The following is a 20,798-nucleotide window of genomic DNA, read 5'->3' on the forward strand; positions in this document are numbered from 1 at the left end:
CATCCATAATGACAAACTGTGACAGGTGCCATCCAAGGAAAGATGAAGGCCGTGACAGGGTGGGGATGGTACTCTGTATAAAGTGCCATGTGCACCCCTCACACATCTCACCATTACTTTACATGCTGGGATTTTCTGCTAGACTTCTTAGTTTCCTTTCTTTTTTTTAAACAAGATTTTATTTATTTATTTGATGGGGAGTTGGGGGGGACACAAGCAGGGGGAGCGGGGCGAGGGAGAAGTAGGCTTCCTGCAGAGCAGAGAGCCTGATGCGGGGCTTGATCCCAGTTCTTAGCTGAAGGCAGATGCCTAATGACTGAACCACCCAGGTGCCCCAGTTTCTTGAGTTTCTTGAGAACATAGGCCATATCGTACACCTATCGCAGGCCTAGCGCTAGCCTGCTGAAACAGTAAGGACTAAGTAAGAAGGACAGCACTGTAGCCTGGGTCGAGAAGCATGGAGGCCTGAACACGTAATTATGCAGTCTTACCTTGATTTTTGGAAGGAATCCAATCCGACCCCGCTTGTGCTCCAAATTTCGAGGTTCTTTCACTTTTACCCCCAAATGCTTCATGTACATAAGGATAACATACTGCATTGTTGAACTGGAGGAAAAGGATGAAGTCAAATAAGAATTCTGAGAAGGGAGGGTAAACAAAATAAAGATATCAAATGGCTTCAAAATGGATTCCAATGCTGAAATCTTTAGAATTCATTCATCAAGTAAAAAACTAAGGAGATATCTATTCATTGCATATCGAAAAAGATTTTACTCTAGACACTAGAATATCAGTCAAATAAAACTGAGGCCACCAGAGGGAGACAGTCTGAATTTTGAAGTTATAAGAAAGGTATTCTAATTTTAGACTTAGAAGAGAAAAGATAGGTTTCTTTTTTCAAAAAATTCTAGGGGGGAAATAGCCCAGCTATATTACCTCTTATCTTCTTCTACAGCCTGAGCAGTCATCCTAAAAATAAAAATATTTCAAAATTAAATACTGACATTTAATGAAAGAATTGCTATTAATTAACTCAGATACCCGAAACAACAACGAAACTGTACCAGGTGCTTTGGGCCACCCTCAATCTCTATCACTGGGCATAAAACAGCAAAAGAACTCAAACCCCTCAAGGGACCACAGGCTTTTCTCACTCAGGTCATCAACTGTCAATATTCTCTGGCCTGAAACAGTTTCAAAACCTATGAACAGAAACCACTCAAAGTGCTCGACCTGTTTTTGATCTGTTGCAGATTACGGTTACTCATTTTACCAATACCCAGACGAAGGAACACAAGAACTTTTCTAAACCATCAGCAAAAATTAAAAATTTTAACATTAAAACCCCAGTACATAACTCCACACACACAATGCAACACCCCTTCTGAGTTTGCTCACAGTGCGCTCTAAGCATCACGAGCATCTCAGGAGAGAGGACACGTCCACACATACTTCTGGGACTTACAACACTTCTTCGATTTTGGCAACAATCTGCTCCGCACATGCCCGTTCCTTCTCCAAAGTTACCCGGTCCTTCTCCCGCTCCGCGTCAAGTTTAGTCAGTTCGCTTTCAGCCAAGGTCAGCCCCATGCTACGCTTCTGCCTGGAGGGAACAGGACAAACTTCCTGAGGTGGCCTACAGAAGAATGATCTCCTTCTGGAGATGCTTCACCAGAGTTTCCACAGCTATGAGTTTCTAGCAACAGGCAAAATGTCACGGTTTTCTATCCTGAGGCCCCAGTCACCTAGGACACCAGAGAAAAAGACTTCTAGGGCGATCACTCCACAGAACACACACATCCTGAGGGAGCACGCTTAGCCTAGAAGAGCGGTGAGCTCAAATCCTGAAAACCTGTGGAATGGGGACTACAAACTCAGCACCACACCAGCTCTTTGGCTCCAGGTGTTCATTTATGTTTTAATCACAGTGATGAAGACTACATGCTAGGCCAAGGACTTAATGTGTAACCTTTTCCCACCTAAAAAGAAGGTTAATTCAGAATGACCATATCGGCTTATATCCCCCACCAAGCTTACCGAAAATCTTCCAAGTGCCTCTGAACTTCTGGGTGGACTCTTTCCTGCATAGTTTGGATATAATGGCGGTGTAGATCCTCGGGTATAAGCTCAGGTCTTCTTTTTTCTGCATAAAGAAAAGGCAAGGAGTTATGTGATTTAAACGTATACTCTGTGCATTACAATTGGCAACATATCAATGCTATTTGGTGCAAACCTGGAGAAGGACAAAGAGAAGGTCTTTACTACATTTTATGTATTTTACCTAATAATGCAGATTTCATATACTATCCTTTAAATGTATTACAAACTCTCTTTCTGTTGTGATTCAGATGCCCTACTGGTCACCACATGACCAATAAAAACTTGAGAGATGAGCTGAGCTACAATTCTACAGAGATGTAATTCTCCAAGATATTGACGCTCCACACTTACCAAGATCTACCGATATTTCATCAGGCACAGAAACTTTCAGGTGCTGAAACAAAAATGCAAACAAAAAGTTAAACACCAATAAGGACTTTCCAAGATGCATGTATAAGTACTTGGATAAAGTGAAGAGATGTGACCTGGATAGCTCTATCTGCTCACATGCAGATATAAGTTCACTTATCCTATCTGAATGTCACAGCTCTAAAAGGTCCCACTGTTTAAACTCGGAAAAACCCCCTTTCCCCAAGGATCATGCTATAAGGGAAATATCTGTAGTCACTGTTAGAACACTCAGTTACACATCATTCAAATCAATAGTTAGGCTAAAACCTAAATTATGTGTATATTGTATGAAAAATGTAGTCACACATAATCATGACTTTTTTTTGCTGTATTTGAGACTACTGCCCACATATTGCCAGTAATTTCCTAAGTAAAGTTAAAGAACCCTCACAACATTCACACCCCCATGAGGAGGTACTGGATGTCAATGTTGAGGCTTTGGAGTATTAAATTGCCAATAACCACCTGTAGTTTTTACTGTTGTGCCAACTAAGGTAACTGAGTCATAATTAACTTCTACTTAGATTTCCCCCATAATAACTGCAGTTTCTGGTCCCGTTACCACATAGTTGTCTTTTCTCTCTCATCAATCTGGGAAATGTCTCGGGGAAAAAAATTATTTTGCATCTAGAGAAATAATCTTAACCTCTTTGTGCTTACTCTGTATTGTATATCTACTTAAGTCATCTACTTCCAGAACTTAAATAATTCCTGTAAGATCTAAAACATTACATTCGAAAATAAGTCACTGCTGAAAATTACAAGATCTCTAACATTTTTCTGAAGAACAGTGAAATAGATGTCAAAGCTTTCTCTTTAACTGAAGTTGCCACACAGTATCTCAAATTAACCATCCTAGAAGTACTGTTAGCACAAATGCAAAAAAGGATTTACATGCTTGTTTCTGTATTTATATGAAATAAATATCACTAGTAGTATAAAAGAATAATTAGCAAATAAATCGATCAGGGTTCTTACACTTTAATGGTCATAAATTTAATAAACAAAATAAAGATCTGACTTAGTTTGGAGCTCTTAAGAAATGTGAAATTAACTCCTGGGGATTTACCTAAAGTAAATGAAAACACTAATTCAAAAAGATATATGCAGCCCATGCTTATCGCAGCATTATTTACAATAGTCAAGATACAGAAGCAACCTAAGTGTCCATCGACAGATGAATGAATAAAGGTGTGGTAGATACACATAATGGAATATTACTCAGCCGTACAAAAACAACATCTAGCTATTCACAACAACATGAATGGACCAAGTGGGTATGCTAAGGAAACTGGTCCAGCCAGAGAAGACAAATACCAAACGATTACACTTTATGTGAAATCTAAAAACTAAAACCAATGAGCAAACAAACACACAAAAAGAACAGAGCAGACTGTGGCTGCTTTGGGTAAATGGGGTGGAAGACAGGTGAAATGAGTGGTGGGGATTAAGAGGTACAAACGTGCAATTTTAAAATAAATAAGTGGGGTGCCTGGGTGGTTCAGCGGGTTAAGCCTCTGCCTTTGGCTCAGGTCATGATCTCAGGGTCCTGGAATCAAGGTCCCCATCAGGCTCTCTGCTTGACAGGGAGCCTGCTTCCTCCTCTCTCTCTGCCTGCCTCTCTGCCTACTTGTGATCTCTCTCTCTCTGTCAAATAAATATTAAAAAAATTAAATTAAATTAAAAAGTCACAAAGTACAATATCCATTTGTGATAAAAACCCTCCTTAAGGCAGGTCTAGAGGGAACATACCTCAACAAAGGCCATATTTGAAAAATTCACAGCTAACAGCACTAAATGGGGGAAAACTGAGAGCTTTCCCCCTAAGGTCAGGAACAGGACAGGGGAATGTCCACTCACACCACTTCTTCTTCTTCTTTTTTTTTTTTTTTTTAAGATTTTATTTATTTATTTGATAGAGAGAGAGAGAGCACAAGTAGGCAGAGAGGCAGGCAGAGGGAAAGGGAGAAGCAGGCTCTCCACTGAGCAGGGAGCCCAATGCGGGGTTCGATCCCAGGACTCTGAGATCGTGACCTGAGCCACGGCAGCCACTTAGCCAACTGAGCCACCCAGGCACCCCCACTCTCACCACTTCTAAACAACATAGTATTGCAGTCCTAGCCACAAAAAGCAGACAACAAAAAGAAATAAGGACATCCAAACTGGTAAGGAAGAAGTAAAACTTTCACTATTTGCAGATGAGAAGATATACTATATACAGAAAACCCAAAGACTCCACCAAAAACCGCTGGAGCTGATAAACAAATTCAGTACAGTCGCAGGATACAAAATCAAGGTACTTGTATTGTGTACCTACTTAATGTGTTGCATTTACATATGCTAATAATAAAACAGCAGAAAGAGAAATTATGAAAAGAATCCCATTTACAACTGCACCACAAATAACAAGATACCTAGGAATAAACCTAACCAAAGAGGTGAAAGACTTGTACTTTGAAAACAAATAAAAAACTGAAGATGACAAGAAGAAATGGAAAGACATTCCACGCTCAAAGATTAGAAGAACAAATACTGTTAAAATGTCTATATTACCCAAAGCAAAGTATACATTAAATGCTATCCCAATGAAAATACCAACAGCGTTTTTCACAGACCTAGAACAATTCTTAAATCTGTATGGAATCACAAAAGACCTGAACCTCCAAAGCAATCTTGAAAAAGAAAAGCAAAGCTGCAGGTATCACAATTCCAGACTTCAAGTTATATTTACAAAGATCCCGTGATTAAAACAATATGGTACTGACACAAAAACAGACACACAGATCAACGGAGCAGAACAAAAACTACAAAAATAAATCCACAACTATATGGTCAACCAATCTTTGACAAAGTAGGAAAGAATATCCAATGGGAAAAGGACTCTTCGATAAATGGTACTGGGAAAACTGGACAGCAGCATGCAAAAGAATGAAACTGGACCGGTTTCTTACACCATACACAAAAATAAATTCAAACCATTTTAAAGATCTAAATGTGAGACCTGAAGCCATAACAATACTATAAGAGAACATAAACAGTAACCTCTTTAAACATTGGCTGTAGCAGTCTTTTTCTAGATGGCAAGGGAAACAAAAGCAAATATAAACTACTGGGACTACATCAAAATAAAAGGCTCTGCATAGCAAAGGAAGTGACAAAACTTAAAGGCAACCTATGGAATGGGAGAAGATATTTGCAAATGACATATCTGATAAAGAGTTAGTATCCAAAATATTAAAGAACTTATAAACTCAACGCCCTAAAACCAAATAATCTAATTTGAAAATGGGCAGAAGACATGAACAGACATTTCTCCAAAGACACACAGATGGCCAACAAACACATGAAAAGATGCTCATCATCACTTACCATCAAGGAAATGCAAATCAAAACCACAATGAGATATGACCTCACACCTGTCAGAATGGCTAAAATCAACAACACAAGAAACAAAAGGTGTTGGCAAGGATGTAGAGAAAAAGGAACCTTCTTGCACTGTTGGTGGGAATGCAAACCGGGGCAGCCACTCTGGAGAACAGTATGGAGGTTCCTCAGAAAGTTAAAAATAGAGCTACCCTACAATCCAGTGGTCACACTACTGGGTATTTACCCAAGGAATACGAGAACACTAATTCAAAGCCATATATGCACCCCTACGTTTATAGCAGCATTATGTACAATAGCCAAGATACGGAAGCAGCCCAAGTGTCCATCGATTGATGAATGGATAAAGATGGTACATATATAGACAATGGAAATTATTCAGCCATAAAAAAGAATGAAGTCTTGCCATCTGCAGTGACATGAATGGAGTCAGAAAGTATGATGCTAAGTCAGTCAGTCAGAGAAAGACAAATACCGTATGATTTCACTCATAAAACAAATGAGCAAAGGGAAAAAGGAGAGAGGGACAAACCAAGAAACAGACTCTTAATTATAGAGAACAAACTGAGGGTTACCAGAGGGAGGGAGGTGGGGTTGAGTGAAATAGGAGATGGGGGTTAAGGAGGGCACTTGTGAGGAGCACTGGATGATGCATGGAATTGCTAAATCATTAACACTGTACACTTGAAACTAACATAATGCTGTATATTAATGAACTGGAATTAAAATAAAAGCTTATAAGAAAAATAAGTCATGGGGATGAGAAGTGTAGCACAGGAAATAGTCCACAACACTGTAATAACTTTGTATAGTGACAAATGATAACTACACTTTTCGTGGTAAGCATCATATATGTAATCGTTGAATTACTATGTTGTACACCTGAAACTAATAAAATACTGAATGTCAATGGTACTTCAATTAAAAAAAAAAGGAATATAAAAGTCAAACATATTTCAATATATGGTCCTTTTTCCATGAAGTAAATTATCTTTTTTTTTTTTTAAAGATTTTATTTATTTATTTGACAGAGAGAGATCACAAGTAGGCAGAAAAGCAGGCAGAGAGAGAGGGGGAAGCAGGCTCCACACTGAGCAGAGAGCCCGATGTGGGGCTCGATCCCAGGACCCTGGGATCATGACCCAAGCTGAAGGCAGAGGCTTAACCCACTGAGCCACCCAGGCGCCCCCATGAAGTAAATTATCTTAAGTATAATGTGTAATAGTTTAAATAATGGCAGTATAATCAGAACCCTAATGAATTCACTTAATAAACATCTGAGTGATCAGTCTGTACCAGATCTATTCCATGTTGGAGAAACAGCAATGAACAAACAGAACAAAAATATCTGCCCTCAGGGGAGCTTTATATTCAGGGCCGAAGAGCAGGGACAGAGGCAAAATAAATACAGAAATAAAAGTTCTATGGACAAAAATAACACAGTAAAGGTGATGGAAAGAGAAGGGGTAAAACTTCACAGCGGCTAGCCAGGGCCGGCCTCCCTGAGAAGGTGAGTGTATTCCACCTTGGGGAGGAATGGAGGCAACTTCGTAAAGGAAATCAATGAAAATGGGGCAAGAGCTGGAGGGAGGAGTGGAGCCAGACTGTTTCTGTGTTTGTCTGTTTTAGGTAAACTCACGATGTTTGCATGCTAATGTGAACGATTCCGCAAAAAAACAAAAAATTGCCGATGCTTGAGGGAAGGATGACAAATGCTTGGATCCTGTAGCTGAGCAAGCAGAAGGAAATACAACCCAGGTGAAGGGCAGGGGAGAGCAGGCCTTGGAGAAAAGAAGGCAAGCTCTCCCCAGCCTCAGGAGAAAGGCCAGAGCGCAGAGGGTGATGAGGCCAGGGGGTATATGTGGTAGAAGTTCTTCTACAGAAACTTCAAATTTCTCATAGAAACTGCAAGGTCCTCTGCTGAGAAGCGACAGGAGAGGAAGCGATGAGGTTCCAGGAGAGGGAAGGTGGGTCATCAGAGAGAAGTGAAGCCGCGGTAGGCCCAGGGAGCATTAAGGGTTGTGACTTACCCTACAGCAAAGCTAAGAATAATGACACTCAGTAGTTTAAAAACCTTATAAAGATTTCTCCTGGTAAAATAAAAAACTATTACCAATTATGTAAGATCTTTTCTACCACTTTTTAGTTAAACTTGTGCCTCAAACTTCAAAGAGGTCAACCGGAGTTCATTATGCAAGTATTAGCCTTTGGATCCTAACACATTTGTATGCATATCATTTGTGTTCTCTTTTGCACTCTCTTCATTATGCACACGTATAAACCCCTACATATATATATATATATATATATATACATACACACACACATATATATACACAACACATATATATACACACACATATACATACATAACCCCTAACACCTACTGTGAGAAAGCGTAGTCTGCAACTCATTTAGAAATGATGAAAGTATCGGTCAAGAGTAATCAGTAACTAAGATACAGTATAAACATCAGAAAGTCCAAAACAGTAAAGTCCAAAACCAGGGGAAGGAAGACTGGAAGTAGGAGTTCAATAACTCAATGCACCACAGCAAAGACTGTGTATTAATTGGTAACTTACTGCGGATCGATCCAGGAAGAACTGATGAAACTCAAGGAAGACACGACGAGTCTCCTTGGAATTGGTCTGCTTATATAGGTCTGAATAGAGATAACAGAGCTGTAGTATAGGAAGAAATGGAAAAGAGAGAAAAAGGGAGAAATCATGAAAAATGTCACCTGCTAGATCTTCAAGTAGGAAAGTTTCCAACAAGTAGGCCACTATAAGGAATGTCATCATTACCATGTTTTTTTAAAAATATAGTAAGTTTTTAAAAAAATAAATTAATTGCATTTTATCTATCTTACGTATCTATCCTGATATGTTTAGAAACTCATCTTGCAAAAGTGAGAGGTTTTATGGTGTGAGAATCAGTGTAAGAACTCTGAACCGGCTAAACAATGGAAAACGTTACCAGTGTAGCGGGGTCAAACTGTGAGACCACATGGTGTAAGAAAACAGCCAGGTGAGCAGGGCGAGATTTCAGCAGTTCGATGCTCTGGAAACAGCTGCACTGCCCATTGATCTAGAAGAGGAAGTAAGCATACATCAAGAACTCTACCACACAGGTGCAAAATGTAAGGTTAAGCTCAGTTAAACACAACTACCCAAACTGACCTACCCTAAAAAACTCAAGATTTTAAAATTCCACAGGAACATATTAGCACACAGCCTTATGGAATCTCTTCCCCTGAAAATTAATAACCTCTTAGAAATAGGTTGGAAGAGAGACTATCTTAGGAGAACGCAAGTTTAGAAGACAATGATGGAGAAGCTCAGATGTCTGTATATCAGGATGCAAACACCAGCATCAACGACACTTCTAAAAAAGAAACGGGAGGTTTTCTGCCTATTAATGAAATAAACATCTTCCTTTTCTTTTGAGCTAATGCAGAAATGGTATGACATGGAGGTGTATAATTTAAAGAAAGACGACTCTGAGAAGCACTGTATGCTCCCTAATGACAGCAAGTACAGAAACTACTAGTTAAACCTAAAGTAACCTTGAATGACAATTTCCACTTAAGTTCTCACATCTCTAAATAAATTAGAGAAGAAAGTTAATCTAAACAAATGATACCAATTCTTCACAATCTCTTTCAGGAAATACAAGAAGAGGGAACACTTCTCAGGTCATTTTAAGAGGCTGGCATTAGGGGCACCTGGGTGGTTCAGCTGGTTAAGTGTCTGACTCTCGATTTCAGCTCAAGTCATGATCTCAGGGTAGTGGGACTGAACCCAGCACCAGGCCCTGTGCTGGGGACGGGGGGGTTGGGGGTGGGGTTCTTCTTGGGATGCTCTCTCTCCCCCTTCCTGTGTCCCTCTCACCAACTCTCGCTATTTTTCTAAATAAATGAAATCCCCCCCAAAAAAGAAGGGGGGGCCAGCATTACCCAAATATCAAAACCAAAGACAGTGTAAAAAAAGAAAACGACAAACCAATATCCCCCATTAAAACCAATATAAAAATTATCAGCAAAATAATAGCAAGTTGAATCCAACAACACATACAAAGGAAGATACATTACGACCAACTGTGGTTTATCTCAGGGATGCAAAGCTGGTTTCACATGCTAATATCAATCAATGAAATTTACCATGTTAAGAAAATAAATTAAAAAAAAAAGAGCCACATGATCATCTCAATCATTCAACAAAGTTCAACATCCATTCATGATGGAAACTCTCAACCAGAAATAGAAAAGTAAATTTCTATAACCTAATAAAAAGCATCTACAAAATACCTATCACTAACATCTCACTTAATGATGAAAAATGAAGTATCTTTCTCTCCAAGGTCAGAAATTGGACAAGAATGTCCTGCCTCACCACTCCAATTCAATTTCACAGTGGAAGTCCTAACCAGTGCAATCAAGGTAAGCACAAGAAATAAAAGATAAACAAACTGGAAACAAACAAAGTAAACAAGGAAATAAATCTATGTAGAAAATCCCAAAAAGTTATTTTAAAAAGCCCCAGAAATAGTAAGTGACTTCATTATTTATTAGCAAGACTAGGGGTTACAAGTACAAGAATCAAGCCACTCATACTGCTGTGCGCCATCAATAAACAACAGGAATTTTAAACCAAAAGAATATACATTTACAATTATACTCCCTCTCCCAAAATGCAGTACTTAAGTGTAAGTCAATCACTCCTTATCACCTTTAAAAGTGAAGTCATTTCTACTGGTCAAAGTTAAAATAAACAATCCAAGCAATAAAACAATCTTAGTTCTAAGACATGGCCTTAAATCTTTAAAAACAGAATTTCATTCTCCAAAAAGCATTCATTTTCACAACAAATCAAACACGTTGAAGAATTAACAATCTGTGTTTTAGAAAAAAGTGTCATCACCTGTTCATGTTCAGTGCCGAAATCATCATCCTCTGCTCCAATAATATGAGGCGCTACACGGGGAGAGGGACTCCCGATGAGTGACTGAGTATCCTGGTAACATTTAGAGAAAAAGAACAGAAAAATTATCTGTTGGTCAAATCAGAGAAAGAATGAAGCCAAATCATCAAAAGGAAATGGTTCAGTAAAATGGATTCCTTTTTATTTATTTTCTTTAAGTGCTTTATTTTCAAAGAAGTGGTTCTCAGATTTTCAAGGCAATGAATCACTTTAGCAAAGAAAACCACAACAGTATTGACTGTTCCTTGGAGAGGGGAAAAAAAACAACAACATTTCCTCTGGAAATAATTAACACCTTTTGCTCACTACACTCCTGGATATCTCATTCTAATCACTCTGTGTTACTCCATTCATTTCATATAAACCTTGTCACAGGCAGAAAGTTGCTTTACATAAATAATTACAATTCTAAAGAGACAGAGTAAGAAAAGTGAATGAAGACCACAGGACAAACGAAAAACGAGAGTAAAAATGGTAAGACGAAGTGAGGAGAGAGGTTAATACAAAGACTTCTATTAACATCGCATAATTGAAAGCTGTCCCTGAACCCTGTTTTTTCCTCTTCAACTCATTTTCGTAAGTGTATAATGCAGGGTTTCTCAACTCTGGCACTGCTGACATTTTGGGCTGGATCATTCTCTGTTGTGGGGGCTGTCCTGTGCATTGTACAATGTTGAGCAGCATCTTGGGTCTCTACCCACCCACTCCGTGCCAGTGGCAGCCTCCCAGTCATGACAATAAAAAATGTTTCCATACACTGCCAAATGCTCCCCGAGGGACAAAATCACTCCTGGTTGAAAATCGCTGGCGTAATGCAACACAATTTCCAAGTAATCACACAAAATTAAAATCATTTTGTAGAGAAACAAAGAACCAAAATTGCAAACATAAATTGTAGGCTGGCAGATCTCCCTCCCATGCAACAGCTCATCCACTTGTCAGCTCATTTACGAAGTTGGAGTTAGTCTGAAAATGCTGGTGTGAGGGCATTAACGCATATAACAGAAAAAAATACGGGATGGCTAAAGATCACAAATATTAAAATCAAAGGCCATGCAGTAAGAAGAGAAATACAAATTTGGGAAGATCTAGGGAAAGAGTGAGCTCAGCTCAAAGCTGACAATGGCTGATGCAAGATGTCGGGCTGAGCAAGGAGAACGGGGCTCTCCTGATTCGGAGGTCATCTGGAGAGAGCTTTTAGCTGAAGCTATGCACACCGATCCAGTTATAAACAAAATACTCCGTAGCTGTGGTCTCCCCTCCTGAAGTGTAGTGCAGTCTCTGTATCTGCATCTTCTAAACTTGCTTCTGCTTTTTTTACTACTTGTTTTTTGAACCTCAGGCTTTAGTCTTTTTTTTTTTTTTTTTTTAAGAAAATGGTAAAACAAGATAAATGTGTTTAGAGTGGTTTCAGACAACTTTTGATTTATAGCTGTTCCGATGTCTCTGATTTTTCAATAGTCCTTATGTAGCAAATAACGGATGGGTCACGATATGCTGTTAAATCTCTTACTATAAAACCTGATACAAATCTAAGTAAAAAACAAAATCAAAATGCTAAAAGGTATTTACTTAAGAATATGCAAAATCCAACAATTTCAGTTCTGAATAAATACCCGAAAGAACTAAAAGAACCTAAACAGATACTTGTACGCCCATGGTCATAGCGGCACTATTCACAAGAGCCAAAAGGTGGAGACAACCCAAGTGTCCACCGACAGATGAGTGGATAAGCAAAACATGGTCTATACATACAGTGGATAATTATCAGCCTTAAAAAAAGAAGGAAATTCTGGTACAAGTTATGACACGGGTGAACCTTGAGGACATGATGCTAAATGAAATAAGCCAGTCACAAAAGGATAAACACATATATGATGCTTCTCATATGTGGTCCTCAAAAGTAGTCAAATTTACAATAAATGGTGGTGGCCCAGTCCTGAAGATAGTGGGGAGGCAGTGCTGAATGGCTACTGAGTTTGAGTTGGACTAGAGAAGAAAGCTCTGGAGAAAGATATGGCAACGCTGCGCAACAGTGACAATATAACTTAATGACTAAACCTGTATACTCAAAAATTACAAAAAGGTAAATTTTATGTGTATTTTACTATAATAAATAAAATAACATTAAAGCCAATCAAATACCATGGAGTAGCTCTCTCCATTTACCAACTCTTTATTAATAAGTTTAAGCTTTTCTCTCCCAACCCACAAATATCAGGTGTGTCTGTCACTGAAGTAGGACGACAGTGGAAGAAAGCACCACCATTTCATGGATTTCATACTCACAGGGTCCTGAATCGCTTCACTCTTCTCTGGGTTTTCCTCTAGACAAATCCTCTCCTTCAGGGAACTCTTGGGACTCTTAAAAAAAAAAAAGAAAACATTCAGTTCATTTCAACAGGCTCACCAAAAAGGGATAAGGAAAAATAGGGTGAAAAAAATAGGGTTCTGAATTTCACATTTGTATTTGAAACCACTAAATATCTTTCTAAATACCTGGCTCTACTATCTGTTCTCCTGACTTTGGCAAGACACATACTCTCTCAGTTGTTTTAATCTCATGTTGATAAATAGCATCACACTAAGAGAATAGTTGTACTTTGTCTCCAGGCCTGTGGGCTAATTTCTACCAAGTAATCCTAACCAGATTTATTATGTACCTCAAACTCATTATGTCAAAGTCAAACTCTGTCTTTATCCAGCTCTTTCAAACCCCTCTGCTCCCAACTCTTCTTCCTTTTTTTTCCTTTTTTTTTTTTTTGAAGATTTTATTTATTTATTTGACAGGGAGAGAGAGAGGGAGATCACAAGTAGGCAGAGAGGCAGGCAGAGAAGAGGGGGAAGCAGGCTCCCTGCTGAGCAAAGAACCCAATGTGGGGCTCAATCCCAGGACCCTGAGATCATGACCTGAGTCAAAGGCAGATGCTTAACCCACTGAGCCACCCAGGCGCTCCAACCAACTCTTCTTTCTATGCAACTTAAAAGCATTCTTGCCTATTTATATGAATAAAATTAAGCCTCTGCTTATGTTTCTGTGAGTATCATGTGAAAGTGATTTGTGGATTCCTATAAAATTTGTATGGTATGTTTGGGATGTCCTAATATAAACCAGCAACAATATCATGTGCAGAACTTCAATTCTGGACGATAAAGAACACCGCAAAGCAAAGGAGCCATTCTTCAGAGAGCAGCTGAAAATGAGGTACAGGGGATTTCTGTGTGAATGTCAATAGGGAAGGTGCATGCTCTTTATACATATACCAAGACAGCACACTGTAAAGACAATAGTAGCTTCAAATATAAGCCCCACCTGGAGAAATGGAGGACTTTGTGTCTTGGACAAGAGATACAAAAGACAGAGCTAGAATAATCTTGTCACACTGAAAAGTGAGAAAGCTACCAAAGTTACTGGGATGTCACGTTAAAAGAATACTGAAGAGAACCCGAAAGGGCTCCCACTGCCCAAAAGAGGGATAGTTTCAGCAACAATAAAAAGTAATGACTGCAATGGACTACAACAAAATAAGCAAATATGTTAAAGTCTACGAATTCAAATATAATATATATGCACATGTATATACACAATGCCCCTCGCATTAGTGACTGCTAGATTGTGTTAAGGTACTGACTCCTCTGGAAACAGATACATAGAGGGATAAGAATCTAGTATCTATCCTGCATTTCCTGTATAAGCTATATTTTAGGGTAACCTAAAAGCTAGTAAGAGAAAATTCTTTGTAAAATAATTCCACTAGTAAATGCATAAGGAACGACAAAATTGTAATAGCATCCTTTTGAAACCACTAATTAAATAATGGATGCAGGCATTTTGATCATCAATGACTGGTAAGAACGTTACATAAAAGCTTAATGGAAAAGTTGATTATGTAGGAACCATGCTGACATCATCTGAACACCTTAAACAAATCTACAGTCACAGAAAGACAACCAGACATTCACCTCCTGATGTGATGTAACAGGATGTACACAGTCCCACCCATGAATTGTTCTTGCCAAACAACAGCTCTTAATCTGATCGAGACTCCAGATCTCACTAATAGCTTTCAGGAAATATACAGAGATGAACACATTAAACAACACCATGAAAATACAATTAAAATGTGTTTGTTTTACTGGGCATATTACCCAGTTTCTGTCACAAAAAAATAGCATGGAAAAAAAAAAAAAAGGGAAGGAAACAAATTAAAAGACTATGAACCAAAGGCTGAAGACCTTGACTAGATCCAGACTCAGATAAACCAACTGCAGAAAGATCATTATGAGACAATTAGGGTAATCAAATTGCATGTTAAGAAATTTGATTTTATGATAATGTTATTATGGCTGTATTTTTCAAAAAGTCTTCTTTTCTCTTAAAGACACAGATTAATAAAATAATACCTCGGATTCACTTGAAAATACTCTGGTATCTGTAGGGTGTGAAGAACGGGGGACTAAGACATAACAAGTTGGAGAGCTTGTCCATGACAAGCTCAGAGGTTGGGTGATCGGGTACATAGCAGGGACTGTTATGCTCGTCTCTATTTTTGAATAGGCTTAAAATTTTTCCACAGTAAGTTTTTAAAAACATTAGCCATGAATTCACAAAAATCACAGAGACAGATGGCTCTAGATTGTAGGTGATGATCTGTGGTGAACCTGCTTCTGTTGTGAGAACTGGGTGTGGGGGTGTTCTTCAAAGTCTTCTCTGAGGAGAGCATAGCAGGGAGCTTTACAATAATAATGGTATCACAAACATTACAAGAAGACTGTTTTTTAAAAGTGAGCAGAAGAAACGCATGGAAGAAATGTGGAGATCCACAAGCTAAAAGCAGCACATCTTTAGCTTCAAACAGATGCCTGTAGGACTTAAACTAGTTTGTCATGCAGTTGGTGACTATCCTCGTCAGCACTGTTATTTTCTCTCACCTGGATTTCCACAACATTCGTTTACTATTCACCTGGCTTCATTCTCCACATCTATAAAATGGTGATACTGCTTCTTTAATATTATTGGGAGAATTTAAAAAGCTACCTGTAGAGCATGAGGCACACAAAGGAGGTGGTCAATAATGGTTAACTAATTTATGAGCCATTCCGTGCACGTTTGTTAAGGGCCCATCAAGCCTAGCAGTCTTCTGTCCTTCCAGATCTCCCTCTTTATTCTAATTCATTTCCACACTGACGTGTTTCTGAGTGTGCTTCTCCTCTGCATGTGAGATAAAGCCCAAACTCTCATTCATTCTGCTGTTCAAATACTTATTAAACACCAATTATATCTCAAACAGTCTCAAGTCATTGGAATGTCTATTTCTACACTTTCCAATTCACTCTGTTTCATGAAGTTATATTTCTAAGCCACTAACCCTAACCCTAACAGTCCTTGAAATATAAGATAAAATTCTAATTTTTCTTCTGTACCATTTATTGTGAATTCCTAATTGTAGGATCTGCCAGGCTTTGGAGACAAAGTCAAATAAGACTGTCCCTGTCCTCTTAAGAAACTATCTAATGGTAGAGACAAAAACAGAGAAAAGGAGTACTAAATCTAAAAGGAGAATGCAAAAAGGAGCCCTAAAAACAGTACTGTTAGAACAATGTGAAGTCTTTTACAACCTGAACTCAAGCCTTTGTTTCTAAGATAAACTCTAGCCATTTCATTCATAACCCTAATACACCATAACATTTTCACTGCTCTCCCAAAATGTTATGCATTTCTACTCCTCAATACCTTTGTTATATTTAGAGTACTGATAGTTTAGAGCTAGATGTAGACAGATCACATATTATCTGGGTAAGTTAGCAAATTAGTTAACTCCCTTTGGCCATAGTTTTTTTCTCTGTAAAATTATGTTAACAATAGTACTACTTCATATGGCTGTTATGAGAATTAACTAAAACAAGGAATGCAAAACACTCATTACAGTAGGTGGTATGTATGCCCAATAAATGTTTTTCTCATGAGTCAAAATTGAAATTTCTCATTAAAACCTTCAGCCCATCCAATCATAAGACTGCTAGCATTATCTCCTTCCCCCCTACCAAAATCCTCAATTTTCCTTGAATGAAGTTCCGAGTCATTGGGCCTAAGCCTCAAAAAGTGGCCTGAATGATGGCTTGACCAGTAGCTTTCAAATTCTTTTTTTACCATGACCTTCAATAAGAAATTTTATACTGTCAACCAGCATGTGAACATACAGAGGTGCATGCATGTGTGTATCTAACAAAAGTCACAAGAAGTAGCACTTACCTTATCTACATTTTGCAAAGCACTATTTCCTATTCTTTTCTTTTTTTAATGCTAGTCCCAACCCATTACATTGATTCCATGATCCACAGTTGCAAAACCCTGGTTTAGACTATCTTCTTCACTTTTAAAGAGGTGATCTATTTTTAAGTCATTATTCCTATTACTGCATACTATTTACAAAGGATTGTTGAGTAAGCAACAGTGAACTTAGCTGGTTAAGTATTCATACAACTACGGTGGTACATCATAATCAACTTGAAATGTTTTCTTATGATCTTCCTAACAAATATCCATCTTCATCTGGCAATCTGAGGGTTAATCAAGAAAGTGTTACTAACTCAAGTCTATCTAACAGGAGTAAGGTTTTTCCTCTTTGTAATGGCAAAGTGCCCCATGATTCAAGACTGAGTCACTCTGACCACAAATGGAATATTAACATGCTCTTAAAGATATCAACAGTTGGCCTCTTGGTTCAGTAAAAAAAAAAAAAAAACACTAGCATTATTAACTTCTCAACCCACAAACAAGAGGCCTGCTGGGAAATTCCACCTCTTCAAAAGAAACAGACAATGTGTATCTAAGGGAAAAAGTGAACTCTGGAATTGAAAACTCACAGGCAACAGTGTCCAGAACTCTGCTCATCAAATTGCTGCATGAAAGGTGGGGGTGATAAAAAGTAAGTAGTAAGGGGCGCCTGGGGGCTCAGTGGGTTAAAGCCTTTGCCTTTGGCTCGGGTCGTGGTCTCAGGGTCCTGGGATGGAGCCCTGCATCGGGCTCTCTGCTCAGCGGGGAGCTGGCTTCCTCCCTCTCTCTGCCTGCCTCTCTGCCTACTTGTGATCTCTGTCAAATAAATAAATAAAATCTTAAAAAAAAAAAAGAAAGTAGTAAGAGAACACCTCTAATTCACGTAACTTAAAATCCAATATGGAAAGGAGCTGTGAAGAAGAAAACAAGATCAAGATGTAGAACGCTTACATCTGCGCTGTCACTACTGGGCCGAGAAGCGTCTCCACTGCTATAATCAATTCTGCCTAGTCCATCACCAGGATCAGCTTCCGCCTCACTGACTGGCAGTGGGTCACCTAAAGGCCTGGAGGATGTAACTACAGCTCCATCCTAAAACGGATCAGACACACACACACACACCAACACAATAAAAAAATTTATTACTGATTGCATAAAGAAACAGACTTACACTGTCATCTAAATGGAGACTGGTAAATCTAGCCAGTTTGATATGATCAAGAATGCTTAAACCTCTAGAGATTTAAAGCATAAATAACTACTAATTCTGTGGTTCTAAAATGGCATGATCTTAAAGACAGGGAAAGTGCTATTTAAGCAAGGAGAAAAAGAGTTCAAACTTTTGAATAGAGCAAAATATAAAATAGTTGGTTAAATTATATAATTTATATATTCTGCCCATTATAGTAAAGATTATTACACTAGAACTTCTGGTTAACTGCCTCCCAACACTTTAGAATTTCAATAAACTGCCAATTCTGGGACACAGTGCTATAAGATAATACAGGCTTTTAAACCAGGAACCACATTTTTATTGTTTGAAGAAGAATGTCGTTTTCACTCAGTAATTATAACATAAAACTGTCAACATTACTGAGGCATAATACTCAAAATTTCATATACCTAATGGGATTGAAAGTAATGAAAAAACTAAATACTGTGTAACTGAAAGTACACTGAACCAGGAAGTCAGAAGAGACCGTAGAGCTGTGTGACCTCGTCTAAGTCATTTAACCTGTTTGGACTCCAATTTTCTCAAACACGTGATTTTTTGACTTTAAAACAAGCCGATGAGGCTACATGATCTCAAAGAATCCTTTGAGTTCTACAAAACTGTGGCTTTCACTCACAGACTCAGGGAGCACAATAAATCAACACCTTTTACCCATTTCAGATGGTATAGGGATATGTCTATTTTGCTTTAAGATGAGATATAAGGAGCTTTTCAGATCCCTAACCTGAATATTATTACAGAATAGAAATCTGGTTGGGCTACAGTTTCTAATGAGACATCATCTCCATAACTTATACTGATATAACAAATTCTATTTAATTCTAGTTCAAAATTTCAGTGAAAAATACAGTCGTTAAGAATGTGAAAGTGCTTATGAACTCATCAGACCAGGTCTAAGCTCCAGTTCCATTGCTTTTAAGTTACATGACTTCAGACAGATTATTTAATATCTCTGAGTTTCTCTAACTGCATATGTAAAATGGGGGCAAACAACAGTAGTGTCTAATCTTGGGGAGTTGCTATGAAGATAAGCGAGAAAATACTTGTCTCTGTATTTAGCATAATGCCTGCCATTTTACAAAATCTTACGTTCCTACTTAAAAACATAACTGCCATTCTCTTTGAAAATGGGAGAATGAGCCTTGAAATGTAAACATATGTATCTAAATACATTTTAGTAGTTTGTCACATCAAAGCAAAAGCACTCAATTCCTTTTAAAATGATGGTGGAACAAAGAAATACGATTATCATGAGCAAACGAAGAATCAGAAGCCCACATTTCTTTAGCTCATCATTGTTTCTGTAACATGCTACACAAGACATCTTCTCGGCCTATGCTAGAAAAAAATAACTTTTAAAAAAGGCAACTGCAACATTCTTTAACACATTCCCAGAAGAAAAATCTCCTGCAAAAAGTTGGGTAGCACTTTTAACAATGATGCTACCTGAGCAGAGCCTGTGGCTTTGGATAACTGCTCTTGCAGCTGAGGAATGTGTTTCTTGGCCTCTTGGATCTCTTTTAGCAATCTTTGGGCAGGTGTTCGGTTGTAATCTTCCTGCAATAACTGAAAAGTTATAGAAATATTTTGAGAATTAATTACTTATGTCAAGGAAATATAGAAAAATTCCATTCTTAATAAAAGAGCGGATGGCATCGATTACAACACTGCTTGGCTGTGGTCACAACAAATACCAACTCTACTAGGCCCACTCACATATTCACTGGCCTGTAACAGCCCCATTTCTAATTTAGTACCTGTAGCCGTTCCTGTTCTTTCTGTAACATTTTTCTCAGAATTTCTACTTTCTGGTTATGAACCACATTGTTTTCCTCCTAGAAAAGAGATAAAAAAAAACAAACCAACAACAACAACCAACCAACCAATACAGAGCAAGCGAAGCTAAAATAAATAGCGGTCACAAAAACAGGCTGGAAGACACAGCGCTCAAAGTTGGAAGGTTACAGGGGGATTTCAGCCCTTCTGTTTCACTTTTATTAAACGAGGTTCAAGAAAACATTAAATAATGATATTAGCTGGAGAAATGAAGTCACCTTAGTACAAGAATAATATCTTACACTGTCTGTCCCTTGGATCTGTACTGTCGGTCCCCATGTATGACTCAAATTCCCAGCACTTCCTGCCTGAAATATTAAGACAGCTCCCTAACTCCTCTCTACCATCTCTTCTTAGAAGCTTCACAAACCTGTAATACTTGATCTAATTAGCTTGCTCAACTCCCGCTACAGTCACATCACTCTTTGCCCCCCACTCCACCTCCCCACAAATTTTAGTGGATTCTTACTATCTCTTTGGTTACATATAAATTAGCTTTGTAGTTGGGATTTTTTCAAAATAAATAGTTTTACTTTTTTCAAGCCTCACCTCCCACTACTTAAATCCTTAACAGGCA

At 38.3% G+C, this 20,798-nt stretch overlaps 1 protein-coding gene across 4 annotated transcripts in view; it reads right to left on the reverse strand.

The window, feature by feature from the left end:
* ARHGEF12 (Rho guanine nucleotide exchange factor 12) overlaps nucleotides 1-20,798 on the reverse strand; it is a 145,332-nt gene that overhangs the window by 34,803 nt on the left and 89,731 nt on the right. For 3 of the 4 annotated variants that reach the window (XM_059415324.1, XM_059415317.1, XM_059415308.1), the window contains 12 exons: nucleotides 20,143-20,220; nucleotides 19,832-19,951; nucleotides 18,103-18,243; nucleotides 13,164-13,238; nucleotides 10,815-10,907; nucleotides 8,872-8,982; nucleotides 8,478-8,576; nucleotides 2,452-2,494; nucleotides 2,038-2,143; nucleotides 1,466-1,603; nucleotides 937-969; nucleotides 492-606 (listed from right to left, as the gene is read on the reverse strand). In XM_059415324.1, coding sequence (XP_059271307.1) covers nucleotides 492-606; nucleotides 937-969; nucleotides 1,466-1,603; nucleotides 2,038-2,143; nucleotides 2,452-2,494; nucleotides 8,478-8,576; nucleotides 8,872-8,982; nucleotides 10,815-10,907; nucleotides 13,164-13,238; nucleotides 18,103-18,243; nucleotides 19,832-19,951; nucleotides 20,143-20,220 — 1,152 coding nt within the window. The remainder of the gene's footprint in view (nucleotides 1-491; nucleotides 607-936; nucleotides 970-1,465; nucleotides 1,604-2,037; nucleotides 2,144-2,451; nucleotides 2,495-8,477; nucleotides 8,577-8,871; nucleotides 8,983-10,814; nucleotides 10,908-13,163; nucleotides 13,239-18,102; nucleotides 18,244-19,831; nucleotides 19,952-20,142; nucleotides 20,221-20,798) is intronic. The other variant, XM_059415334.1, reaches the window with a different exon arrangement.

This window comes from Mustela nigripes, chromosome 1 (assembly GCF_022355385.1).
Source record: "Mustela nigripes isolate SB6536 chromosome 1, MUSNIG.SB6536, whole genome shotgun sequence".
Classification (NCBI taxonomy): domain Eukaryota; kingdom Metazoa; phylum Chordata; class Mammalia; order Carnivora; family Mustelidae; genus Mustela; species Mustela nigripes.